The sequence below is a fragment of the Saccopteryx leptura genome, chromosome 5, assembly GCF_036850995.1.
Source record: "Saccopteryx leptura isolate mSacLep1 chromosome 5, mSacLep1_pri_phased_curated, whole genome shotgun sequence".
NCBI lineage: Eukaryota > Metazoa > Chordata > Mammalia > Chiroptera > Emballonuridae > Saccopteryx > Saccopteryx leptura.
Genome location: NC_089507.1, coordinates 145,452,264 through 145,479,986, shown reverse-complemented (window position 1 = coordinate 145,479,986; position 27,723 = coordinate 145,452,264). Strand labels below are relative to the sequence as shown.

Here is a 27,723-nt window from a genome sequence, read left to right as displayed (position 1 = left end):
AGCAGTGGCTCCCTGCCCGTCCCTGGCTGACCTTTATCTTTTTTTTTTTTTTGTATTTTTTTTCTTCTGAAGTTGGAAACGGGGAGGCAGTCAGACAGACTCCCGCATGCGCCCGACCAGGATCCACCCGGCATGCCCACCAGGGGGCGATGCCCTGCCCATCTGGGTCATTGCTTTGCTGAACCAGAGCCATTCTAGCACCTGAGGCAAAGGCCATGGAGCCATCCTCAGCGCCTGGGCCAACTTTGCTCCAATAGAACCTTGGCTGCGGGAGGGGAAGAGAGACAGAGAGGAAGGAGAGGGGGAGGGGTGGAGAAGCAGATGGGTGCTTCCCCTGTGTGCCCTGGCCGGGAATCAAACCTGGGACTCCTGCACACCAGGCCGATGCTCTACCACTGAGCCAACCGGCCAGGGCCATGGCTGACCTTTATCTGTGTGTATGTTAGGACTGTCAGGAATAAAGTCTGCTGTGAAGACCAAGCTGTGTTTTGTTGGCTAATAAGCGGAGGCCCAGCCAGGCCAGAGGGGAATGTCCATGCTGATCACAGTCCAGCACGCTCAGTCCTAGGTTCTGATCGTGACTCAGAATCCTGAGGACACGGGAGCCCCGAGAAATGGTGCAGAGACAGGGAGCGCTTGCACAGGCAGGGAGGCAGAGCGTGCCGCTTAGTACTGAGCATGTCCTGGATGCGTCTGAACAACCTGGGCGAGCCCAACCTCACCCGCCTGCTGCTCACTGATGCGACCTCCCGTCGCTGCCAGGACCCACGGTCCACTCTGGGATGCTCTCACCCAGAAATCACATTGATCCTTGGAGTGTGTGAGAACCCAAACGCCCTATCTGCCAGGATGGGGGATGTCATGGACCCGGCTGTCAGAAGTGACCTGTGAGGAGCCACTCACAGACCTGAGGGTGGACTGTCCCCGGAGACATGGACAATGGGCTCAGCCTCCCCCTGGATGGCCGGCCCCTCCTACCCTGACAGACCTGGTATCAGCTGGGACACCCTGAGACCTGGCGGCTCTCTGCTCATCTGCACTCACCCCGGCACCGCGGTGGGAGCACAGTGACTGGGGTGGGGCCAGACCACTCCCCTGGGAGTGACACTGCTGAAAAGATGTGCCCACAGTCCTGGCATCGCAGGGCTTCTCCAGCCAAGGAGCAAAAACACAGCCTGCTGCTGCTGGCCCCTGAGGACACACATCTCTGGCCACAGCACTCACTGTCACGCCCTTCCCAGGGCCACAGGCATGCGGTGCTCGCCTCTCTGGGCCATTTTGCTCACCCTGGCATATCACAGTGACCATCAAAAGCCCATGCCCAGCCAGTTCCCTGAACCAAGAAGGTGACACAGAGCAGGACAGATGCTGTGGGAAAAGGACACATCGGGCAGCCCAGGCCCACAAGCAGAGGTGCTGCCCTGGGGACTGAATGGTGGGCAAGGAGGAGCTTCTCAGGGAGGACATTTGAGGTGGAGTTTTGAAGCATGGCTAGAAGTTCATTTCTCTCAAGTTCTCAAGAAATCGCAGCCAGACTGATGGTATCAGAATGCTGATCCTCCTGCTGCCCAGCACCCAGGTCAGAGATCACTCATCAGCCTCTCGAGAAGCTGCCCACAGGGCCCACCTCCCTCTCCTGCTCCTCACAGCCATACACTCCCCCCACCACAGAGGCCGGCCCCTCCTCTGTGGCTCCTGGATTCCATGAGGCAGCGGGTCTGCTCCCACGGCTGCCCTGAGCTGGAGCGCACTGGGCTTCTACTCCAGTGTCAACAGCTCGGCGTGGCTTAGCTGCCCACAGGAAGAGGGTGGAGGGCGGGACAGGACCGGAGAGCAGCAGGCGACAAGGAGAGAGGGAACGAGACCACAGCCAGCCCGTGGGGTAGACATGCTGATGGCTGGATGGTGCCCACGGAGGGTGCAGGGCACTGACCTTGTCTGTTCTCTGGCGTGATGCTGCTTGTGCTGCCGTCCTCAGCCAGGCCTTGCTCCAGGTGCGCCAGGATCTGCAGGGGGCCAAGGAGGACAGGTCATCAGGAAAGGCTCTGCTGCCAGACGTCATCACTGCATGTTCTCTGTGTGAGAGCCCATCTGCCAGGAATGTCCCTCACGGACACGTTTCCTCCCTGGCGGCTGGAGGCAGCTGTGTGCAGACCGCAGGGCTGGGGGGTGGGGAGCTGGCCCTGATTCAAGAACCTGAGCATTTACTATATACTGCTTGAGGCCCGAGTGGGTGGCAGCAGGCCCGCCATGTGTCTGGATTTCTCTGCAAAGTCCTCGGAGCTCAGCGTCCCCAACAGTCCCCCGGGGGCTTTGGGAAAGAGGCTTCCTAAAGGGCAAGCGGGTCTCCTGGAGCCGTTTGAGCGGCTGGGAATATCAAACGGTCCCACCATGTCAGGCCTGGGCCGAGTTGTGTGACCGAATCCCCGACCTGCTCTGGAGGCTGGAGGGCGCTGGCCGTGCTCCTCGTCTAGAGTGGGGAGCTCAAGGCCGATCCAGGCCAGTCATTCCGCCAGGTCACCGGGGGTGGCCGGGCTGAGGAAAGGAGGTTGTCAGTAGGACACAGCCATGCGGGGGATGGCCATGCCAGCCATGACGTCAAGCTCACTTGACATCATCGTTCAAGGACAACACTGACTTAGGCAAACGGCTCTTAGAAATGTGCTCGCTCTTCCCCGGTGGTCTGCAGAGCCATCCTGGGACCCGGAGGTGGAGGAAGCCTCGGTACCCCCGGACCCTGGAGCTTGCATGAAGCCCCTCAGACGGCAATCCAGGCCAGGGACCAATCCGCAGCCACCAAGGACAGCCCCAGCGCGGGCCTGCTGTCTGTCCCAGTGCCCCCTGGACACTGAATACCCACAACTGAACGTCACCAAAGTTTCTAACAAAACTCCTCCCCATGAACTGACGGAAATACAAGAAAGCAAATATTTCCCTAAGTTACGACATAAAACAAGGGAAGCAGACAGAAAGCTCGGAAGGGAGGAGCCAGGACCGTCTATGCTACCGAGTGAGGTCCCCTCTGCACAGGGAGGGCTGCCCCTCCTGCGGGCTGCTGAAGGCACTATCCCAGAACACACAGAAGTGCCACCCAGAGCAGCTGGGACTGAGAGGAGGAACCTGACCAAGAGAAACCCATTGTTCAAAACTTGCAAGGAGCTGCCGCTCCCGCCTACCTGACATTCAGGCTGAGAGCACCTCACCCATGCCATTCCGCCTGTGCTGGGGGGTGGGGGACAGCACCGACACGACGGGGGTCTCCCTGCCGGGAAGTGGAGGCGCTCAGCCCACGTCTTCCTAATGCTACTGATGGAACGTCACCTCCTGTTGATGCAACCGTGTGGTCCCTTCCACAATATTGCTACTTCCCAACCAAGTTCAACTCAGGGAGTGCTCTGACCCTTATCTGTGTTCCTAGTCAGCGTGACGAGGGATGGCCATCATGATGCAGGTGCGCGCAGCACTTACAGGACACGTAGCCTGAGGGGCCTGGCATGGGTAGCTACTGCTCCGGCGAGTGGGGCAGGGTCACACATATGATTCCTACATACAAGGAAGCTCTCCTGCCTCATCAAAATCACACCACTAACAAAGGACTCCAGGGCCCAAGCTTCGCCAAAATCCATCCACAGCTCCCAAACTGATTTCAGCGAAAACAGTGAACCCCACGGTCACAGCAGACAGAGCGCTTTCTGAGCAGACGGCAGTTTGAAGGTGGCCACGAGCACGCCTCCTGTGCGGCAGGCCCCATGGCATGAGCCTTACCTTGCTGCAGATGGCTTTCACTCTATGCAGCCGGTCCAGCGACTCCTGGGGGTTCCCCAGGTACTGCTGTAGCTCCGCGTGCAGGATCCGCATGGAGAAGGGCACCATGGAGCCTGCAATCAAGGTCACTGCCGTCAGTGCTGCTGCCACCAGCACGCTCCCTGCTCTGGGGCGGGCGTGCAGCCCTCCCAGCAGCAGGGACGACAGGACCGCTCTATCTTGGTCACGTTCGTCATGGTGCCAGTTGTCAAGTGCATGTGGGGTTCCCCGTGAAGCCAAGTCATGGAAGGGAACAGGTGGGTGTCTGCTACCCCACAGCAGTGCTTCTGTCACACTGAATGCGACAGCAGGACCACCCTCCTCAACACAAGGCAACACACAACTCCCGTGGGTGGGTTCTTTAGGATGTTCAGACGCAAGGTCGCCTGAAAGGCTGCTCAGTGTTTGTCCCCAGGAGGTCCTGAAGGGAGGGTGTGTCAGTAGTAAGGACGTGGGGGGCGCAGAGCAAGGAGAGGGGCTGGGCAAGAACACGCCTGAGGCCCAGGTCCTGGTTCTGTGCTGTGTGTGAGTGTACACCCGTGTATACAGGTGCACGTGTGTGCCTGTGCCTCTGGAGCCAAAACTCCGCTTGAGGGCTGTCCAGCAGGAGGCACAGGAGCTGGACCTGAGAGCTCCAGCACGCAGGCTGCCCCGCAGAGGGTCGCAGGCACATCCAGCTCCATCTGTGTGCCGACGGGGTGTCTGAGCTGTCGCTCAGACACCGGAACCTTCTGTTCACATCAGGCTCCCTCCAACAGACTTGAAATCGGAGCTGCCTCCCCTGGCCCCACGGAAGAGGTCTTGTACAACGTAAAGATTGTTTATGGAAAACATCAAGAGGAAAGCAAGCATACACAGCATTAGGCAAAAGGAAATGTGGAACAAATTAAATCAGATGGAAAACGTCCCTTCCTGGAAAAGACACGTTGACCAGAGTCACACAGAAAAAGAGACAGCTGGAGAAACTGCGTGTGTCCATCCAGGCTGGACCTTGTCAGCTGAACAGCCCTCTCCACAGTAGGTTCCAGATGCCAACACCTGGTGAGACACTGAGGTGCAGACCGAAGAGGACATAACCACTGTCCCCAGTAAACTGCCAGTCTCTCCTGTAAGACACAGACAGTAACTGCTTCAGCGAAATTCAGGCTTCCCCTAACAGTACTACACATCATTACTTTTGTTTACTTGAAAGATACGCAGATAAAAGAACCGTTACATTGCCTGACCGGTGGTGGCGAGTGGATGAGTGTTGGCCCGGGGTGCCGAGGGCCCAGTTTGAAACCCAGGGTCTCCAGCTAGAGCGTGGGCTCGTCAGCTAGGACTCTGGCTTGCTGGTTTGATCGCAGGGTAGGCTCATCAACATGGTCCCCAAGGCTTGAGGAAGGGGTCACTGCTCAGTCTGATCCAACCCCCAGTAAAGTATGAGAAGCAATCAATAAACAACAAAAGTGAAGCAACTACGAATTGATGCTTCTGTCTCTCGCTAAAATAAACAAGTTAACAACTGTTAAATTGTTTCTTTCAGTCTGGCCAAACCCAGCCTGTGTCCCAGCCACCTCAGAGTCAGTGACGTACTTCCTGCCAGGCATCCCAGCAACAAGGAACATGTGCGGTTTTCTCAGCGCCCCGGGCCTCGCACTCCCCTCTCCAACAGGGACAGCGCCTTGACCGCAAGGGCTAGTCAGACTCTAAGAAAATAACTCGTGAACCTGTCTCTCCGGAAGACCCTGTGTATATTCAGGACCTGCCGAAATCCAGGCTGGTATAAATACTGCAGGGGTGTCCTCATCCATCAGTTAGGAAGCACTACATGAAAATACTCCTACAGAATTTATGTCCTACAGTCCCCTGCAGCACTGAGAACCCCCGCCACACCGTCACCTGTCAGAGAGGAGCCAGCCAGACTCAAGTCCAGGCTCCCCATGGCAACGAGAGAAGGGGCCTGTGCCACCTCCTCGCTGTATGTGCTGGGCAGGCGGCGTCCCCTTTGGGTCTCTGGGTCGCCAGGGGCGGGCGGCATCCAGCAACGAGCACAGGACAGCACTGCACGGACCCCTGCCCCACATCACTGGTCTGCTCCCCCACAGCCCACGTTCCAGGGCAGCTTGCTAGGCGTTTCCATTTCACTTTGTCTGCCGGGGGCCGGGCTTGCTCTTGTCCCCAACACCACCCTCTGCTGCGTCATCCATGTCCCTCCTTTCATGGCTGTCACTGGGACACAGGCTGGGGAAGTCTGCCCGACGAAGAGCACAGTCTCTTTTGTACAGCAGCCTACTCAGCTGCCCCTCCCCCCAGAGCCAAAACGGTAGCTCCATGGTGTTCCCAGAGCCATGGAGCGAGGAGGAATCTGAGAGCTGACAGAGGCCACCCCGCACCAGTGTGAGGCATGAGGGTGGGGCACAGGCGGGTGGCAGAGGCCATGCGGCTGCAGGGGTCTGTGTCAGATAGGCGGGGAGAGGCCTGCAGCCAGGGCTCCGAGGGCGGAAGAGGAACAGGCAGCTCCTCACCCTGAGGAGGATGTGCTTCCAACAACAAACGCTCCCTAGTTCCTGGCATACGACCCTAAGCCCCACACGTTCACTCTAAGAGGTAAACTAATTTGACTTGGAAAAAAAACAACTGAAATTGGAACACTTAGTTCTGAGCTATGTGTATTGTCACGTGTTGATACAATGTTTCCACAAACAGAAGCATGAACATCAGGACTTTTGAGGGAGGACAGGAAAGGACAGAAGGCCCTTTTCTCAACTGAAAAGGAGTGGAGCGCGTGGGAGGGCAGAGACCAAGCATGCGATGAACGTGCTTGTCTTGTCAATTTTGGTTTGACTTGTTAATCTGTGAGGATTAATTCTGAAATAAGATCCCAGATGAAATCATGACAGCTCTAATAACTTGAACTAAACACACAGAGACCTGAACCTAGCATTAGGAGGGCCCCTGCATTCCTTAAAAAACACTCTGAAGGCAATTAAACATGTTTACTCCCAGCAGGAAGAGCTCCAGCTCCCCGACTTCCCTCAGGTGGCAGAGGACGCTGACTGTCACCGTGCAGCAGCTCTGAGTCACACACTCTCTCATTGTCGCTTTGCTTCTGAACAATACACAGAGCTCCTAGGAAGACGGGACAAGAGCTGTGCAGGAGGTAGGACTCTGCCCTCCTCCCTACAGGAGGTGGAAATGGGGCATTCAAGTATGGACACATTGTATCTAGAAGGAGCATTTCATTTTTCTTGTTTTGTTTTGTTTTGAAGATAAAAATACAATGAATGTGAACAACAGAAAGAATGAATCCAAAAGTAAACTAGGAACATTTGTTAGCAATAATGTATCCACACTAGTCCCTCCACTGTAACAAAGGTGCCACACTAAGCAAATGCTAATGACTTCAGGGAAGCCTAGCTCTCCTGGAGGGAAACCACGTGGGGTTTGGGAAGGTATGTTAAAACCTTAAAACAGTGATTTTGAAGCTGTCAATAATAAAGATAAACAAAAACACTCCTAATTGTAGACCAGGCTGGTGCACGACTGCCTTGCGGTTCCCACCCCACCTGGGAGGCGGGTGGCAGGTGCTTCCAGAGAGCTGGACATTCCCTGGGCTAGACAACTGAGGTTTGGTCATCTTCACTTTGACCTCTTCTATCTGTGTGACCAGCACTGATCCCCTGAGATCCTGAACCATGTGACATTCAGAGGTGGGCACCTCAGCGGCCATGTGAATTAATGTGTCCGCAGGGAGGGCTTCAAGTTAATGAGGGAAGACTCAGGCATCTGCACACAAACCCTCCACCCACTCTTGGCTGGTTTCTAAACACAGAATCTGAGCCTCAAATGACCTCTCAATCCACTGAAGTCTAAGCACGAGCTGGATGGAGCAGCTGCTCACCCACCTCGGGGCCTCCGTTATAGGGATGCACACACAGCAGAGGGTGGACGAGGGCAGAGGCAGAGGAAGAAGAGGGGACAGACACACAGGGCTCTGCTGGCGACCTGACCTGCCCACCCCACACAGAGCTTAACAGCTGGCCTTCTCCCTGCACACCCCAGGGGACGTCCACACTGACCAGAAGACAGGGCTGCCTGCAGAAGCAAACACACTTGACCTGACCTCCAAGAGGCTGAGAGCAACTGTATCAAACTGCTAGAAATACCAGAGAAATACAGGAGACCACACACGGCTCCCTTCTGGATGACCAAACACAAAAACAAACATGATTTTCATTCACTACATGTCTCGCTATGAATATTCTGAATGGGTAAAATTATGCCCAATATTTAATAAAATATATTAAAGCTCATTTGTAACTTGTTTGCATCTTTATAACCTCCTTTTTAAAGAGCACGTTAAATGACTTGTTTGCTTGGATACACCAAAGAGCAAAGGACATGAATGAATCCAAATGTTACATTTTTGAGGAGCCATTAGTGATCATCCAGCATACCACTGTGGATGAATGTAAGCCCATGTAGATAAAATATATGGATGATTTATATCTATTTCATAATATAAATCAGCTGCTTAATGACACGTGGCCACTGTGCTCCCCTTAGCCAAATGCCGGTGCAATTTAATTTCGGGTAACACCAGAGGTGCGCTTTCTAGTATGCTCACCTCAGGGAAAGCGTCTCAGAGCCGAGCGGAGGGGGAGGGAAGGGTGCACTGGAACCCAGGACTTTATTCCTGTGTTACAGGAAGCTCAGCGTCACCCCCACCTGACCGCTGTCCTCATGGACGGGGGAACAGTGTGGCTCAGGTTACTGGACAGGACCCACCAGGTGGTGGGCAGTGCTCAGAACAGCGGGATCAGACACCACAAGCAGGTTGCCCCCCACCTCCACCATGGGGTGTCTGCAGGTGAGTCTCTTACTTAACCAGCTGTGTGGGATGAGTTTTTCTGAGCGTACACTTGTGGATGCGACAGGATAGGAACCCAGAACAGCTTCAGTGTCTCTCTGGTCCTTCAGAGACGGCCTGTGTGGTCAGAGCTCCGTGTTTCCCTCAGCAACAGACTAAACACCTGCCAAGGCCAGCTCCAGCCCCACCTGCCCGAGCAAGCACCATAGGGTGTGCGGCCAGGGCCGGCCGGGACACTCTGCGCTCAGCAGAGTGGGAGAAAGACACGGGAAGGTGGGAAAGGCCAGCTCTCAGCACGAGCTGCCCCGCTCCCAGTCTCCCACTTCACACCCACACCGGACGGGCTCTCCGCCAGAGACCCTCACTGCACCTCAGGACCACCGCTGCCCAAAGCCTCTTCATAACACGACCCCTCACTCTCATTTCTAACACTCCCCAACAACTACCCCACACTGTCCCCTGACCTGTTAGAGGACTGTACTGATTTGTTTTACTGATGGCTTTATAGAAAGACAGAGAGAGGAAAGGAGAGACAGAGAGGAAGGGAGACACAGAGAGGGGAGCATTTACTTGTTGTCCACTCAGTCCTGCACTCATTGGTCACTTCCCTGTGTGCCTGACCAGGGTTCAAACCCACAGCCTTGGTGTTTCAGGGTGACACCAACCAACCAAGCTTCCCAGCAGGGCCTAGATGTTTTATTAACATAAATCAGAAGAGTGGCTGGCAGGAGACGGCGCAGAATCAATACTGTCACACAAGTGCGTGTGCTCGTTCCTGTGCATACATGTTTGTACCTGGTTATGGTATCAGATCACCTTTCACTCGGGAGCAGAGCGCCTGGAAGGCACCCAGCCAGTCCCTATGCCGCTTCAGAGCAGCTGCCCGAGAGAGGTCAGTGCATTAACACCAGCGCCATCAGTCCGGGTGAGTGCGCAAGGGAGTGGGTGGGGAGGTCTGGCCCTCCAGGCTTGCTGCCAGGCTTCGCATTTGGTTCTTCAGGAAACCTGTGCAAAGCAAAGGAACCGCACCCCCTCCCCCCAGAGGCACGGGCACGGCAAGCGCCACCTTACCCCTGCGCCCCGGGTACACGTGTGGGTAGTACTCATAGTAGAGGTCTGGCTGGTCCAGGTTTCCAAAGGGCTCAAACTCCATCTCGGCGTTCTGGAAGAGGCCCAGCTTCACCAGCAGTGCCAGTCGCACAAACCAGAGCTAAAAACACAACCGAAACAACAGGTGAGCCCCGTACCTCACTGGGACAATCCTATTCTTTTGGTATCAGAGCTTGATTTCAAATTTATTAAAACAAAAGCTAAACCTTCTTTCTTTCTTCGCATGTTTGCATAATTACATGTTTATAACAATGTGAACAATTTTATTTGATTCAGTTTAGTTAGACAATACTTACGGAGCAGGGATGTGTGCAAAGAAGGAGGCTAGGTATTAGGAAGATAAAAAGAGCTGCCCCTCCCCAAAGGGGAACACAGCTCGAGGGGGTGGGGGAGGAGGAAGGACCGTGAGAGGGCAGGGGAGCCAGGCAGCGCAGGAGGCTGTGGCCCAGCTGTGTGTGGGGAGGGGTGGGACATGGGTTCAGTGGCCAGAGTGCTGCAAGCGGGACCTTCAATAACATGCTGGGACATCGAATGAAAGAGCTACAGAACCAGAGATGAGGACAGTCAGAATCCACCTTGGAAATGAGCCAACTCAACCTCATGTACCAATGACAGCGTGCAGCTCACAGACAAGCCACTGCTCCGGGTCACCCAGCAAGTGCCGGCATCTCACCAGGTGGGCCGTGGGAGCTGTGCATGGTGTTTGAGCGGGAAAGGAGAGGATGGAGACTGTCATTTAACAAGGTCACTTGGAGGGAGTTTATTAAAAGCACTGGAGGCTGGGTGGCATTGCAGTGAGGTGGGGGCTGGGCAGTGACGGGCTGAGGGACCCAGAAGAAAAGTCACTGCCGATGTGGACAGCTGAGGGCTGGAGGGTGAGGGACAGTCTGTGTACCACTCCCACCCCCTGGCCATCGTGGGGGCAGACTCACACCACCTGGTGCCCGTCACTCCCCTCAGACACTCTTTCTGCCGGAACACACATGAACAACTCCCAGGGAGGGGTGCAGATCTAGGACTCCTGCCGCTGCTACCTCACATTGGGCAGTTACTTCCTCACAATGCTCCTTTCTGCATTCTCTTTATTTGAGAACCAGTACTAGACTGGGAGCACAGCCCTGGGTAAGCACGCGTCCCTCCCTGTGGGTCACACCTGTCCCGTTTTCTTCTGGGCCCAGGCCCACCCAGAACCCTTCAGCCCAGTGTCCTCGTGGCCACAGGGCAGCCACGTGCCTGCTCTGGGAGACTGAGGGTGAGCCTCTGTGCTCGTGGCCTCGGGGCACAGTGCCCAGTCCTGCTGGCACTAGTGCAGGCACACAGGGGAAGACTACAGCAGTCTCACACCAAGACTGAATTCAGGACATGAAAAGTCCACTTCTGGTTTTCCAATTGTCCTTACTGGTACAAGAGGTCATAGTCCCTTCCATGCCCCCCTCTCTAGGATGATAAACCAGAGAACAGTCCAGGGGACTGTACGGGGCTGTACCTGCAGTGAGTCAGCCGTGTGGCTTGTGGGCAACCCGCTCTTGCCGTAGCCTTGGCCGTGGGCTGTGAGGAGGCGCCCGCACAGGTCCACTGCCGCCCTCCAGTTTTTGCAGCTCTGTAAGACACAGCAGGACCCATGACCAACACAGGCCGCTCCAACACGCACGACATCCACCCATAGCCCGCAATGTCAGAGGCCGCCGAGCAGAGGCCGACTGGCCGAGCCGCGTGTGCCATCAGGCAGGATGGGCACTGAGCACAAGCCATAGCTCAGGAGAAACCATAGGACGTTAGACTGAACAGCTGACCGAACACAGGGAGGAAGACGCTTTTTGGAAAGCTGCCCACTGCCCCAAAGCCGTCGGACTGCTGGCTCCTTCTTACTGGTGGCTATCTTGTGACTTCTCCCTAAAATCAGTGACTTAAGCGGGGGCTTGTGTTGGCTACATCTACATGTCTCTATATGGTCTGCAAGTGACTGTTCTACATGTTCAACGTGATTCTATTGTATCAACATAAAAACCTTGACCAACTACGCTTATGCAGCACGTCGCAGGCCAGTCTACGAACGCGGCAAACGTTCCCATCACTGCGTTCTAATGTGAACCAGAGAGACGCATTGGCTGAGGTGGCGCCCTGGCAGCCCTCGGACCTCCTGCTGTCTCTCTGCCCTGGCGCACTACACAGGGGACAGCTGCAGGCACAGGAACGGGATGTCATCAGAGAGATGCTCAAACCCTCCGGGGAGCTGAGCGCGGGTGATAAACGCGGATTTCTCAGGACGCTCTCCTCTGGCCACTGCACAGGTACTGTTCATGATGTCGGTCAGCAGGCGGGCTTGAAGTCACTCTTGCTTCGAGACCACGCCAGGTTCTGGGGCAGAGTGGTGACTAAGCACACAGCCCTGCGCCTACTTCATTAGAGTTAGGCAAGAAAGGCAGACATTCAAGTTTTTTTAAAGGATTTATTAGATAATTTTGCATGTACCATGCACTTCTGCAACAAAAACAAGTATAAGGGGCTGTGGGAATGTGTCAGCAGGTATCCTGACCTAACATGAGATCTGGGAATGGGGAATAGCTGGTCAGCAGAGGGGAAGGACTCCCAGGCCTGGGGGCGGCTGAGTGACCCCGGACAGGCCTCCAAGGACGAAGGTGAAATCCATCCAGCCCAGTTGGTAGGCGGGGCCCAGCACGAGAGGCCAGCCTCAGCCTCAGGGCATGGGAACTAGGTGGTCCTGACTTGGTCCTGTGGGAATGTCAGCCGTGTATGTCAGGCGTATTTCTGTGCGTCACACATTCATTAGCGTAGCTGTGCACCTTTCACAGCCTCACTCCCTCAGGCTGCGAGGACAGAAGGCCATGGGGCTTGTCAGCGACGGGGTCACGTGTGGTTACCACGGCGGTCCTGCAAGCCCTTCCTCCAGGGTGATAAGATATGGCCGGCGTAGGTGCTTTCAGTGCAGCAGACTGGGATCTGGACCACAGGCGAATCCTGGCTGCAAATGGGGCTTCCCAGTGACAAAGGGAGGGGCTTTCTGCAAAGCTGTGGCATGGCCAGGAGACAGCGACAGAGCCTGGCCTCCCAGGAGGCCTCTGCGCGGCCAGGCCGGAGGAGGCCAGCCTGCAGGAGGGCTATGGCCTCAGGGCTGCCGGGCCAGGGGCTGCTCGCACCACCCTCTGTCCCCACCAGCTCTGCTGCCCCTGCAGCGCTGGGTGCTGTGGCCCAGCATCCCTTCCTCCTAACAGGGTGCCACACACCTGTGCACAGGAGTGCATGACCGACCCCTGCCAGCATCTGAAGTGGCAGTCATGCTTCTCCAGGGTTTCTTGCTATTTTTATCTCATTGCTTCCTACCCACTCGTTTCCTTTCCTGGGGGTCCTCCCCATTTTCAAGACCAGATGTCATAAATGCTGGGGGGTAAACTCTTTTGTTTGTTTTTTTAAGAATTAAAATCTAAAGTGTATCATGTAAAACTTGAAGCTCTGTGGAGAAAATCTCATAATTACTGTATACAACATAAAGGACTCTGATAATGAAGTTATTAGTTTAATATGAGAAAAAGATCTAAATTTAAATAAATGTTACTTTTTAATACTAGGAAATTTTAAGATACAGATTCTATCTGAACAAATGAACATAGGCACTCAACAACCTTCGAAAGATGAGAAAAACAGTTCAATAAAACCACTCAAGAAATTAAAGGTATGCATGCCACTCTTCCCACCTACAAATCAAAGGGAATCGCTAACTCTACCACTGAAGTGATTAAAACGTCCTTCTCCACAGTCTAGACACTCACATCCCTGCAAATTACAATCGCAGAGCACTCTGACATTACCTCAGGAAATACATTCAGAACTCTTCCTAGTCTTAAGGACGGCAGGAATTATTTTAGGACAAAATTAAAATACCAGGGCAAGGTAACGATCTTTTTATAAATACATTTCCCACCTTAAACAGGCTTCCTGGTGAGGACTGTTGATAAAATCCCTACTGGCCTTAAGGACTTTCAATATGTGGGGGAAAAAAAAGAAAATCGAACCACCGTATATATTTAGTAACCCTAGGAACAGCCCAGGCAGAGAGGCAGCCTGGGAACATGTGGATGTGACTGTGTGCAGCCCTGTGTGCACTTTGTAAACCCCTCATTACAAAGCCACACTTCCACCACAGCCCACTGCTCATAACGGTGCTTCTCAGTGTTCCTCCAAGGCCAGAAGGAAAAGCTCCACGGCCCCCCACACAATGGAGGGAATTCATTTTAGCACTTTCTGCAGGGCCACAGAAATAGTTACCTTTTTTTTTTTTTTTTTTTGTATTTTTCCAAAGCTGGAAACAGGGAGGCAGTCAGGATCCACCCGGCATGCCCACCAGGGGGAGATGCTCTGCCCATCTGGGGTGCCGCTCTGCTGCAACCAGAGCCATTCTAGCGCCTGAGGCAAAGGCCATGGAGCCATCCTCAGCGCCCGGGCCAACTTTGCTCCAATGGAGCCTTGGTTGCGGGAGGGGAAGAGAGAGACAGAGAGGAAGGAGAGGGGGAGGGGTGAAGAAGCAGATGGACACCTCTCCTGTGTGCCCTGGCAGGGAATTGAACCCGGGACCCCCGCACGCCAGGCCAACACTCTACCACTGAGCCAACCGGCCAGGGCCAATAGTTACCTTTTTAAAATCTTTTTTTTAGATTTTTATTTATTCATTTTAGAGGAGAGAGAGAGAAAGAGAGAGACAGAGAGAAGGGAGGAAGGAGCAGGAAGCATCAACTCCCATATGTGCCTTGAGCAGGCAAGCCCAGGGTTTTGAAATGGCAACCACAGTGTTCCAGGCTTTATCCACTATGCCACCACAGGTCAGGCAATGGTTACCTTTTAAGACTGGTGGCTTCAGTGATAAATGATGAAGTATACAGATATTTTAAAATCAGTTGTTTTCCCTCCTTTTGAAAAACTGAAGATCTCCACCTTTCCTTTCGAAAGCCTCTTAATCACAGGTAATTCAAGACTCATTTCACTAAAAGAAACTCAACGATTTGCATTTATGAAAAATTAAACTTGAACCGGTTTACATGTAAAGTGTCCACTAAACACCAGAACAAGGGGTTCCTACTTACCTTCCTGAGGACATTTCTGGTAGATGATAAAAGATGCTGAGGGCCCTGGCCGGTTGGCTCAGTGGTAGAGTGTCGGCCTGGCGTGTGGAAGTCCCGGGTTCAATTCCCAGTCAGGGCACACAGAAGCTTCTGCACCCTTCCTTCTCTCCTTCCTCTCTATCTCTCTCTTCCCCTCCCACAGCCAAGGCTCCATCAGAGCAAGCTGGTCCCAGGCACTGAGGATGGCTCCATGGCCTCTGCCTCAGGCACTAAGAAGAGTTAAGTTGCTGAGCATCAGAGCATGCCCATCATGAAATGGGCAGAGCATTGCCCCTGGTGGGCATGCTGGGTGGATCCCGGTTGGGTGCATGCAGGAGTCTGTCTCTGCCTCCCCTCCTCTCACTGAATAAAAAAAAAATTAAGAAAAGATGCTGAGAACAAAGGCCATCGAGGGGCGCACAACCCGCATGGCCAAGAGACCAGCAGCAGCAGCTGCCCGCCAGCCCATGTTCCATGCTTCAGTCAGAGGGTGCGTGCGCGTGCTCCAAACACCCTCTGCCTAGGTGTCAGCAACTCCTCTGTTCATGAATAGAGAGCGTCATGTGCATTTCTGGTAAATCTACCCATAATGACAAGCCTTCTATACCAAGTGGAGAAAACAGTATTTAAAAAAAAAATCAACATAGAACTATTTATTTTTAGTTATTGTATTTACTGGAGCATATTTACCCGAAATATATGCTACCTCCAGTAATTTGATCATTTAAAATAGTGACTTTTAAACCAACTGGACCTAAAATTAAAAGTATGTTAATATGACGCTTTTTGCTACACAGGAATGGTACTTACTCTAACAAAACTCTGTGTGTGTGCAAAGGCATTGGATAATATATTCAAAGTAATCAGCTCTAGGGGAAATATTATGAAGGAAGGCAGGAACTGTAGAAGAACACCATCAGAAATCAAACATACGGTCACTTACAATCAGCTGCTTCAGTCCAACAAAAGACTGCTCTACTGAGCTGGCGGTGAGGACCTGCCTCTTGGCTGCGGCCTTCTCGCCCAGGAAGCGAAGCATCAAGTCTTTAACTGCATCCCCCTGGGCAGAAGATGCAAAAAATATGTCAGGACAACAAAATGCTACTTAAACTCAGCTGACTGGAACTTGTCACTCACTGAAGCTTCTTTTTTTCCATAGGCATGTGGAGGGTACAGTATCATCAGGGTCCAGCAAGCATCCACTTTTTGGAGGCTTCCAGGTTTAGACACAATGAATTGTAACACTCCAACCAACTGATTTATCTGGCCAAGGCCTTTCTTATTTTTCTTATCGAACCTATAAGGACGTTTTCTATAGCAAACATACTATATGTAATACAAATATCTGACCGCTTTGGTAAAGACCCACACCAGAGTTTTTGTGCAGAGGATCCAGGCTCCAGCTATCGCCACCACATAATTTTACACAGGAAAGATACTGTGAATTAAGCCTGTTTTTAATTTAAAAAGAATGGGAAATTGATCATTTACTAGAGCCCAGATGTCACAAATAAACCAGTCACACAGTCTGGAGCTACTTCAGAGAATTTCAGAGGAACTATCCACCCTCTTGGACTCACTTCTAAGACCATGACTAGGACCTGAAATACATGAGATTAGGGAAGCCAACTGGGTCCTAAGTTACTTGGTGACCTAACACAGACTCTCACAAGGAGCACCTGAGGAACTCTTGAAGAACAGGATTTTCTAATGCTTATCAGGAATTTTACGTATGTGTCATGCATGCAAATACGTAACAGAAACAGAGGAAAGGAATGAGATGTGGACACAGAACCGTCCACTTCACAGGGAGACGCCGCTGGTGAGCGTGGCTGTTGGAAACGCCCGGGCTCACCTGGATGTTGTCAAACTTGAGGCCCGGCATGGTGAGGTTGTCCTTGTCTACGAATACTGTGTTGTACTGTTGGGTCGCTACTGAAACCAAGACGTCCCTGGTCCCCTCCCCGGGCAGCCAGGCATCACTCCTGCGGTCCATCTCGCTCATGCTCAGGGCGGTGGCAAAGGGGTCCTCGCTCCCTGCGAACACAGCCTGGATCTGGGAAAACGGTTTTGGAGATGGAGGGATTTCTAGAGCCGCCGTGGAGATGGCCGATTCTGACCTGGTCACCCCTGGAGAGTATGGCTCAGGGGGGGCCGGGGCGCTCCCTCCTGAGGGTGACGGACACACCGTGAGTGAAGACAGTGGCTCTGGGGTGGTGGCGGCGCCCGCATGGGGGTTACTGACAGAAATGAATGTGGACATCGTGAATGAGTCAAAGAAGTCAGAGGCCAGGGAGTTAGTACTGGTTGTCTCGCCAAAAAACGTGCTCAGGCTGGGGCTGGGCTGGACCACCTGGGGGGGGGTCTTGGCGGCCGGCTGGCTGGCGCAGCTGAAACTGGGTGACTTCACCATCTGTGACTGGAAGCCGTCCTGTCCAAAGGGGGCGGGCGGGGTGGCTGCGGGCTGGGGCTGGCTGAAGATGGTGCACACGGGCACGGGCTGGTCCTCAGGAGCAGGCTGCCTGGAGGGCAGGCTGGGACCCTCGGGGACAGCGCCCTCGCGCCCACGGCCCAGGTCCCCTGAACTTGTGTTCTCAGAGGCGGGCAGGTCTTGGCCTTCCGGCTTGGGGTCTGCCTTCAAGGACGCTCTGCCATCAGGGCTCACGTCGGAGACGTCCTCAGTGGCCTCGTCTCCACTGCTCCCACTGTCATGCAGGGAACTGCCGCCCGCACCCTCATCTGGGACGCTGTCCAGCCTGAGAGCAGCACTGCCTCCCGCGAGCCCCACGGGGTCCTGCGCACCCCCGAGGTCACCCATGTCCTCCTCGCTGTTGTTAGGAGAGTCAGAAATGAGGACGCTCTCCATCATGTGCTCACTGAGCTTGTCCATGAAATTATTTGAGTCCTCGGACATGGTCTCATTCTCCTCTGACCCAAACTCGTCCTCCCCAAGGTCGATGGTTTCCTCCTGGTACAGCAGCCCTGGTTCTGGCTGCGGTGCCTGCGGGGTGATGGTCTCTGCTGGCCCCTCAGCCAGCTGGGGCTCCATGGTCAGGCTCTGGTTGGCACCTTGAGCGCCCTCCATGGTCTCTGAAACAAAGACACATGTAACCTACCTCATCGGCTTTCCGTCTCAGTCACTAGGAGGCTGACTTTATCCAACCGTTAAAATTGTTTTCAATTTATAGAAATGGTGAATACATGTCATTATACCTTTGTCTAAACCCTTAGAAAATACAACAGCAAGAGGGAGCCCTAATGTCCACCATGACCTCTGGGTGACGATGATGTGTCCCACGTCCCTTCTGGTGGGGTATGACAGTGGGGAGGCAGAGGTACTTGGGACATCCGGCACCTGCTGCTTAACTCCGCAGGAAAACTGAAATGGTTCCAAAAAAAATAAATGCCCATTTAACAAGAGTTTTTCTCAGTTATAGATGCATGTCAATATTCAAAAGACCCCAATTCTCAGCTGTTTATTTATTATTGTGGTAAAGGACATAGAACATGGTTAGCCCTCTTTTATCATCTCTAGGTATATAGTTCAGTGGCATTAAGGACATTCATGCTGTGTGTCCGGCTCCAGAACTCGTCTCATCTTGCAAAACTCAAATTCTGTCCTCGTTAAATGGCAGTTCCCCACTCCCACCTCCCCCCAGGCCCTGGCCACCACCATCTTACTTTCCATCTACGAATCTGATGACTCTAGTGACCTCATAGAAGGGGAATCACACAGCGTTTGTTTTTTTGTAACTGGCTTTATTCATTTAGCACAATGTCCTCAAAGTTTATTCATGGTGCAGCTTATATCAGAGTTTCCTTAATTTATAAGACAGAATAACGGTCCACTGTCTGGATGGACCACATTTGTTTATTCCTTTGTCCAATGATGGACACTTAGATTACACCCATCTTTTGACCACTGCTGAACTGACACTGCTTCTACAAACAGGGATGTACAAAACATCCCTCTGAGACCCTGCTTGCAATTCTTTTGGGGAGGGGGTGGGTACCCAGAGCTGGAATTGCTGGGTCACACTGTGATTCTATTCAGTTTTTGAGGAACTACCAACCTATCTTCCACAGTGGTCAGCACCATCTTACATCCCCACATGCGGGAACTCCTACTCCTCCACATACTCACCTACACTCATTCTGTCTCTTTGAATATAGCCGTCCCAGGGGTGTGGGGCCTTCAGCCTTTCAAACCATATTCACTCTTTAAGACTCAGAGGCAGCACAAGAGGCTGATGCGGATGGCAGGACAAGACCATACACTGGCGCCTGTGTGTAACTGTCCTGTTCTAAGAGCGTCACCCGCATTTTCCTACGACAACCCTATGGAATGGCTGCCATCCGTCCCTTCATTTGGGAGGAGGAAACTGCAGCTGAGAGGCAAGGCGACTTGCTCAGGCTCACACAGCGGGTAGGAGAAAAGCCACATCCAGCCCAGGAGAAACTGGGCCGATGGGGGCTGGTGGGGGGTGCATAAGGACACAGGAGTCTGCAATCTGAAAACATGATGGCTCCTTCTCTCCAAGAACTTTTTTTGAGCAAAAGTTACTGTACATAGTTCTACTCTCACAGTGAATAAATTCAAGGTAAGGGGGCCAAGACTATCATAAAAGATGGCTTTCCCAGAAAACAAACAAACAAACAAACATCTTTTTACTTATAGAAACTATACTCAGCTGACCGTAGATGACCTTTTCCTCATGGCCAACGCTTTTATCACAGTGCTCCAAACTAGCTGTCCTTCCCTTTTGGCTCACCCTGAGATCCAAAACCAAGATTAATTTAAAGTAGAAAATCAAAGTGAAACTTTCTGGAGAAGTTTCTTGTCCACCATAGTCAGTTACTAATTCCCCATTGAGTAACTGTTCATCTAATAACTATTAGCTCAAAATTTAAAAGGAACAATAGCCCCCTTTCTGGTTCTATTTCTCAGCAAGCCCAGACTAACGCTGCCTTGGGGACATCAAAGAGTGGGCGCACCCATGTGTAAGACGTTTCTCCCCTGGGTCTCTCAGGGGAGCAGGAAGACCAGGGAAACAAACACGCCTTCATTCTCCTCCACAATAGCTGTGCAGGATGGCCACCAGCTGCTTCACACACAGATGAGGACACTGGGAGTCAGAGTGACAGGACTCATCTGACGTCCCTGTCAGTGACACACCAGAAAGGGTGTCACTGACCCCCTTGACTAACCCTGTGAGGACTGAGGTGCCCTAGCCCAGAGTCTGGTGACAAGGAGATGCCAGAACAGCTGGTTCTGAGCCCTTTTCAGAAGACAGACTTTCCAGCCATCACCCCAGGTCCCCAAGCACTACATTAATCCACAACCGGGGGACCACAGAGGCGACAAGGTCCAAAACCCATGATCAGAAGAAAAGGGAAGGCGCATCAGAAGTGGCAAAAATCACAGTGTTTTCTTTCTTTCTATGCAGGAAAGAGTGGAGAATATTCTACCTTTAAAACAAGCAAAACTAACTGACCGCCGAGGCTAATTTGTATTATAAGAGATTCAGAGAAAGGCATGCTCCGATGGGTACCCAGGAACTGTCCAGGGATGACCAGAGCTACTGCCCACAGGACCCAAATACAGAAGGCTCAACACTATGCAAGACCCATTCAGTAGCCACTTGGATAACAGCTGCTCCCACAATAATTAAAGACACCCAGATTAAAACTATGATTTATGTATGTGTTTGTGTGTGTGTGTGTGTGTGTGTGTATGAGAGAGAGAGAGAGAGAGAGAGAGAGAGAGAGAGAGACAGGCAAAGATTTTTAGAAGTCATTTTGGGGAAATTTATTTCTTGACAGTCAGAATATAACCTTTCTGAAGGACAACAGCCAGGCAAAAGATAAAACTAACACAGCCGTTCTGTGCTTACCAATTTACCTTAAACACTTTAAATATGTTATCTTCTGAAAATAAGAAAACTGAGCAAAGAGGCAACAATCTTTCAAGTCAAAGCTTAAGTTTCTAACTACAGTAGGTTTCCATTCTCCTCGGAAACCTCACGTCTAATGCAATCCAATTTATCGAGTCAAATTCTTTGTTTCCTGGTGACAATGTTGACACCGAGGCTTCCCACTCCAGAGGGCAAATTAGATTGTTCATCTGGATTTCTCAATAAAAACCACTGCCAAAGGTCTGGACTGATATGCCCTGCCGATCAGGGACCATTACTCAAGAGTGCTGCTGTGTCGCCCTGGCCGGTTGGCTCAGCGGTAGAGCGTCGGCCTAGCGTGCGGAGGACCCGGGTTCGATTCCCGGCCAGGGCACACAGGAGAAGCGCCCATTTGCTTCTCCACCCCTCCGCCGCGCTTTCCTCTCTGTCTCTCTCTTCCCCTCCCGCAGCCAAGGCTCCATTGGAGCAAAGATGGCCCGGGCGCTGGGGATGGCTCTGTGGCCTCTGCCTCAGGCGCTAGAGTGGCTCTGGTCGCAACATGGCGACGCCCAGGATGGGCAGAGCATCGCCCCCTGGTGGGCAGAGCGTCGCCCTTGGTGGGCGTGCCGGGTGGATCCCGGTCGGGCGCATGCGGGAGTCTGTCTGACTATCTCTCCCCGTTTCCAGCTTCAGAAAAATGAAAAAAAAAAAAAAAAGAGTGCTGCTGTGTCTCAGACAGCGGGCAACACAGTATGACCCTGTTCTCAAGGAGCTACATCAGGGAATGGTGCGGAGTGGTTAAGGGAGCAGAAACCGGACACAGCTGATGGAAGAGCGAACTCGGATGGAAAGAGCTGCTGCTAAAGCCACAGATAAGTCCTCTTTTCTCAGTGCAAAACCTCAGGAAGTTCTTGCTATTCTTCCCTTCCTATCAAAGGTACGTTTTCTAGAAATGATTTTTCTGAAATACTGATTGGACGCAAAACAGCATTTCTAATCTGTGGCTAGGACAACATACCCTAGTCCCTTCAGAGGTCATGTTCTGACATTTATTATACTCTTGTTTTTCTGAAATTGTCCACATTTATTTCCCCAAACAACATGCTACTTAGCTTTTTCAGTTTCTGACTTCATTTCCTGCCCCCCACTTTTAACCTTGTACATGGAGTGAAGGTATATTTCATTCGTCTTCACTGGTGATAATGCTCTGCTCCGAGATGGTGTCACAACGCCTTGTCTATACCAGTGGTTTTCAACCGTCAGTCTGCTGACTGGCGCTGCTTGGGGTAAACACCCTGACAGTGTATGAAGATCTAGGTGAACTGTTTCGTGGACTGGCACAAAATTTCTGGCATGTGGGTGGTTGAAAAACACTGATCTATTCTACTCGTGAGAGATATTTGAGGTGCTTTTAGGTTTTTTATGCTACAGTTGGTTATGCACATTCTTGTACACGTCTCCTGGGGTACATGTGCAAAGTTCTTCATGATATTAAAAGTGTGTGCACGTGTTGAGTAGTACACTTCTTTATCTTCACTAGATAATGTCTGATTACTTAACTAAGGGGTTGTACCACTTTACACACATAGTAGCAGTGTGTAAGTATTGTTGTTCAACATGTTCTCCTACACTTTGTATTCTCAGACTTCTTAATTAGAATCAAGAATATATTTTAAAACGCCTACAAATCAACAGGACAATAAATGATCCAATAGGAAAATAGGTCAAAGATTTGAACAGGCTGAAAGGGATACACATTTCACAAGCATGCACCCTAGGACTTAAACAGCCATACTAATTGATTTTTCCAGCACAACTCCATTTTATACTCATGGTCTCAGTAAAAGTAAATACCTCTTTCACAGTCAAAAGAGTCCAAGTGGATAGAATATATGGTCTCACTCCCCATAATCTCACAATCCAACTGGTGGACGTGTATTACAGAGGAATTCCTGCACACAGCACTATAAGCTACAACCATGAATGTTTATGAATAGCAAATCCAAACAAAATAATTCTCCTTCCAAAGCCCCCCAAATAAAAAATAAAAAAAATCTGGAAACAACCAGTGCCCACAGACACACTAGTAAATAGTGGTACATTCAAAATTGGAATATTGAACAGCAGTGGAAATGAATGAACCATCCCATAGCTAATGCATCAATATTTGAATTTCCCAAATCTAATTTTGCCCAAAGTACAAGTAGAAAAGTAAACAGTATAATAATATAAAGTTAAAAACATGTAAATGAAATGATATACTGCCCTAGTAACACAAACACAAAAAAAGCAAAGGGGAGGCAGTTTGATGGGAGAGGGGCACATGGAGTTTCTAAGCCACTGGCAATGGTCCACTTCTCGTGCTGATGGTGAAAGGCTAGTCGGTTTTGCATTTGATATTTTTTCTATCTCCCAAGTTTATTACGTGCCGTCTTTATATTTCATCATTTCAAAGTGGAAAAGCACATGTACCTGTTTTTGGTTTGTGTGTGATATAGATCTTTACTCCTATTACTGGCTTAATAACTTTTCTTAAACCATACATGTGATTATAAGCTTATGTCGCCACTGAGAAAGGGAAGGGTGCCTAAGCTGCTACTCCCAACTTGATTGGTAACCAGGGATTGCAGTAAATTCCTAACCAAGGCCTTCTGTGGGGCTAGCCACAAACTTTCCAACAGTTGCCAATTCAAGAGAGGAATGGTTCTAGAAGGCAGTGACTGTTCTTTCTACATATCCTGATAAAAATGTGAAAATAACTGCTTCCAGAGGCTTTCCCAGAACTCCCAACTCCAGGTGATTGAGACCCTGCTTTACCTGTGTATTCTCTCCCTCTGATGTAAAACTGTCAATCCTTGAATGTATGAAATGATAACTGCTGGTGCATAGTGCATATTTCATCCTCCTTCACAAATATCCCCTTCCTGTCCTGAAGGCTGACACTGTTCCTAGGCTTGTTGGAGCCCTGCTCTCAGGTCAGCCCACATAAAATTCCTTCTTCAATCTACAAAGAGTCCAGGCTTCTTTATACTGACACCATCAAATTGCTGGCAAAGACATCTCTTCCTCTGGGCGAGTGCTTTGCACAGTGAGCTTAATTAACGCCTTAACATTTCTGAAGTACTAACTTTACGTCATTTAAACCCACTAACAATGAAAAGTACGGCTGTTCAGTTTCCCTTTCTGGAATCAGACTCTGAATTATAATTTTTTTTACCAGATGGCAATCATGCAAACCCTATTTCCATGAAAATTCTTTGCTGCATGGAAACTTAATTATTATATATTTATAAAATTTCCCCACGTAAAGAACACCCGCTGCCCATCAAGCATTTTACATGTATTATCTTTTTAATTCTCAGGGACAACCTATAACTCCTATGACCTATTATTACTTCCATGGTACAGCAGAGAAAGCCAAGTGATTGTCACAGCGCAGCGCCGGGTACTTGTGGACAGGATCCCAGGACGGGTCTTTCTGCCTCTGGTCCTTTGCAAGGCTGCTAGGAGGGATCGGAATTCAGAGCAGCTGGAGCGAGGCAGCAAGACCACCGAAGGCAGGCTTCTTAAATAGCCACCGATGCCCAGGCACCTGACAAACGGGGATGAGCTGCACGCAGGTAAGCGCAGCAGATGCAACTTGAGTGACAGAGCAGAGTGGTACCACCACGCCTGGGTCGGGGAGGCCCCTGCAGAGACCAAGGAACCGAGCTGAAGAAGCTGTAGCATCCCATCTGCATCCCTCTGCTGTCCCCTCCCCTCCCACGGGGAGGACTCACGTCTGCACCAAACACAGTATATGGAATGTATGGAGAAGGGGACAGGGACACACTATGAGTCAAGTATCCGAACCCCAAAGATACGGTGTCCTCCAGCGTCCAGAAAGAGAGGGAACGCGTCTTTGGGGTTGAAGCCTGGTGGTCGAGAGTGAGCAAGACACACATGTTAGAGCGCATCTCGGAACCTGGCGGTTCTTTCTAAACAGGTGTGCCTTCAGTCGCGACAGGTGTGTCCTGCAGTCTGGACCGGACCTGCCGGGGAGGCGCGCGACACGGGGGCTAGGACGCCCGTACACGGGCCCCTACCCTGCCTTCCCGACTCCGAGAGCGTGGCGGGCAGGTGCCCACGGGCGCCGGTCTGCACGCAGCGAACCGGGAACAAGACAAGGTACGGGGCCGCCGGTGCCGGAGCGGGCCTGAGCTCGGACCCCCTCTGCCCGGCCGCCCCGCCCCGCGATCGGCGCCCCGCAGACCCCGCTGCGCACCTGGGCGTTGGAGCCCCGGGGAGCCGCCCGGGGACGGGAGCCCCAGCAGCCGGGGTGGCCTGACCCCCTCTGTGGCCCGGGTCGGTCCTCACCTGCCTCCCGCCCGCAGCTTCTGGTAGGGGTCACCGCGGTCAAGACCAGAGTCCGAGAGAAAACGGAGGAAGCCCGGAAGGGGGAGTGAGCGCCGCGACTCCCACGGCGCCTGCGCGCGCCTCTGCTCACCTCTGCCCGCCGGCGGCTGGCGCGCATGCCCAGTGCTGGAGCCGGCGTCACCGTTTACCAGCCCGCCTCACGTGATCGTGGCCGGAACGTGGCGCGTTTCCGGTCCGCGCAGCAGAGGGCGGGGCCTAGGCCTCCAGCTGTGAACGCGGGCGAGGGCAATGGGCGGGGCAAGCGGCAGGTACCGGGGAGTGGGAGGGGGGAGTTATAATGACGTCAGAGCTACAGGCAAATATATAGCGAAGGGCAGTTGGATGAGCGCAGGTTAGGCTCATCTCCTTCCAGGCCAAAGCGTCCTCCTAAGACTTGATTTTCAGGTATTTTGTCTCTGTGCCTACCTGTATTTTCAACTTTTCCTGTCATGCATTTGTACTGCGGACAGAAAAGGGGCCACACACTAAACCCCAGAAGCTCAGGAAGGCCTGCCTGGTGTCCTCAGGAGCTCAGAGACTTCAAGTGACCAAGCAGGATGGTGTGAAATGAAAACTTTCTGACTAAAAGCCAGTTATGGAGTGTAGTCATGTCCTGGGCCCATATAGCCCTTGACAAACGTCAATCTTTACCTTAACTGAGCCTGTCTATAGTCTTTTTGCAACTCTGATGACACACCTCTGGAATGTCAGGGTACTTTCCTCTTCTCGAGACCCTTGGGGGCACAATCTCCTACCAGAGCCAGAGACACAGAAGCCCTCATTGTTATTATACCTGTTAACTGTTACCTAGCCTATACCACATATGTAAAAATGTGTCTATTCCCTTTACCTTTTATCTACCGCCAGAGATTTCCCCATTTCGCTTTTTCCCACTTCCCTAATCTATAACCAATGGATTACATCTTCCCCTTTGATTCTGATGTGTAAAATTAGTGGTAAAACCGCCCTTTTCCGGAACATTTTCTCAAGGCATTGATATTTGGCTTCCCAGCAATTGTCGACTGTTTGGCTCAAATAAACTCGTAAAATTCTTATATGTTTGGACGTTTCTTACGTTGACACTTGCTAAATGTTAACATGTAGAACAAGATTTTGCAGACACAGCTGTAACTAGATGAGATTGAACCCAATAGGATAGGTTTAGCCAACTTTCAAGAATAAATTAACATGTAGTTAAGCAAATGATGTATATTTAGCAATGGCTAAGCCTCCCTTCAGGGAGACAGGGCTATAGCTGGGAATTCCTTCCTTATTTGCTGCAAATAAATAAAACTACATGAATACTACTTCTCGTTCTTGAATAAAAGATCCCAAACTGCAAACTCCTTGTGTTCAGGTAACAAGAACATGGCCTAATAATGTCAAGGCAAGCACTTTGGGACAGTCCTGGAGATGGAGGAGTGCGGCAGGAACCTAGCGGTCATCCCAGGTGATTCCAATATGGTCAGATTCCGCCAGCACTGCTATGCCAGGCCTCCCTGTCACCCCAGCACTGGTAATGTGGTCCTTTTCCCAGGCTACCCTCATTGCTGGGCCCCCGACTTTAATTCTGGCCTAAATGGGAGTCTGATAGAGCAGCCACCCATCCTAGCTACACCACGCAGCGGCTGATCGTTAAACGCAAGTATGATTATTCCGTGTAAGGCTGGGAATAAGAACTTTATTTACAACAGTGGGTATAAAGCGTTTGTCCTCGCGCTCAGGAGAAAGTGCCAGTGTTAACAAAGGATAGTGTCACCATTGCAGGTGAGCGATCCCAGGATGGAGCTGGGGGGGAAGGGCTTGCAGCAGGAGACTCTCCGGCGGGGCGACTCTTAACGGCGAGGTGGGGGGAGCACCGTGCAGGTGGAACCCTGCGCCCGCCTGGCCCGCCGCCGCCGCCCACGCCCGCTCCCACAAACCAAGCCTCAGCCACCGCTCCAGCCCCTCCCCGCCAGCGGAGATGAGGGCCCGGATGGGAGCCCCAGTGGGCATGCGCACGGTCCGGGCGCCGCCGCCATGGGCCGTCGGTGAGGAGCGTCTTGATGACGCATCAGAAAAACACAGGAAGTGAGTCCGACGGAAGCCACGTTGGGCCGGAAAGCGTCTTGTTTCGCGTAGGCCGGACGCTGGGAATGAATGGGCGCTGAGCCAGGTGCGCGCCGGCTCTAAGCACCTGCCTGACGCGTGGGGGCGGCCGCAGCATGGAGGACGACTCGCCAGTGATCTATGGACTGGAGTTCCAGGTTGGTCACAGGACGGCCTCGCGGCGTCCCCGCTCCCCGTGCTGCGGATGCACCCCGAGGCTGCGGGGCCCGCGGGGCTCCGCGGGACAACCCCCGCCGCCTCCCTGCGTCGTCCCGGGCGTTATGGGGGCCGGACTGTCACTGCGCCCGGGTCGCTGGGTTCATGTGCATTTCCCCTCCAGCGCCGGGGCTCCGGGAGGCAGGAAGTCCGGTTTTCCTAGTTTGATTATGATACAGTTACATCTCCGACAGACATGCAGAGGGAGCCGGAAGGTTCTTGTCCCATGTCTCCAGGTTCTCCTGCTGAT

General features: G+C 52.2%; 2 protein-coding genes across 6 annotated transcripts in view; one reads left to right on the top strand and one right to left on the bottom strand.

The window, feature by feature from the left end:
* TRAPPC12 (trafficking protein particle complex subunit 12) overlaps positions 1-25,282 on the bottom strand; it is a 33,939-nt gene extending 8,657 nt beyond the window's left edge. The window contains exons 1-9 of one of the 4 annotated variants that reach the window (XM_066385822.1): positions 25,131-25,253; positions 24,554-24,688; positions 24,170-24,463; positions 16,736-17,970; positions 15,824-15,940; positions 11,253-11,366; positions 9,728-9,866; positions 3,766-3,878; positions 1,934-2,006 (exon numbers count right to left, since the gene is read on the bottom strand). In XM_066385822.1, coding sequence (XP_066241919.1) covers positions 1,934-2,006; positions 3,766-3,878; positions 9,728-9,866; positions 11,253-11,366; positions 15,824-15,940; positions 16,736-17,965 — 1,786 coding nt within the window. In that variant the 5' untranslated portion in view covers positions 17,966-17,970; positions 24,170-24,463; positions 24,554-24,688; positions 25,131-25,253. The other 3 variants (XM_066385824.1, XM_066385825.1, XM_066385823.1) reach the window with 3 other exon arrangements.
* A 1,965-nt stretch (positions 25,283-27,247) lies between these two features.
* Positions 27,248-27,723, top strand: part of EIPR1 (EARP complex and GARP complex interacting protein 1) — an 83,022-nt gene continuing 82,546 nt past the window's right edge. Inside the window, exon 1 of one of the 2 annotated variants that reach the window (XM_066385815.1) lies at positions 27,248-27,415. In XM_066385815.1, coding sequence (XP_066241912.1) covers positions 27,374-27,415 — 42 coding nt within the window. In that variant the 5' untranslated portion in view covers positions 27,248-27,373. The remainder of the gene's footprint in view (positions 27,416-27,723) is intronic. The other variant, XM_066385816.1, reaches the window with a different exon arrangement.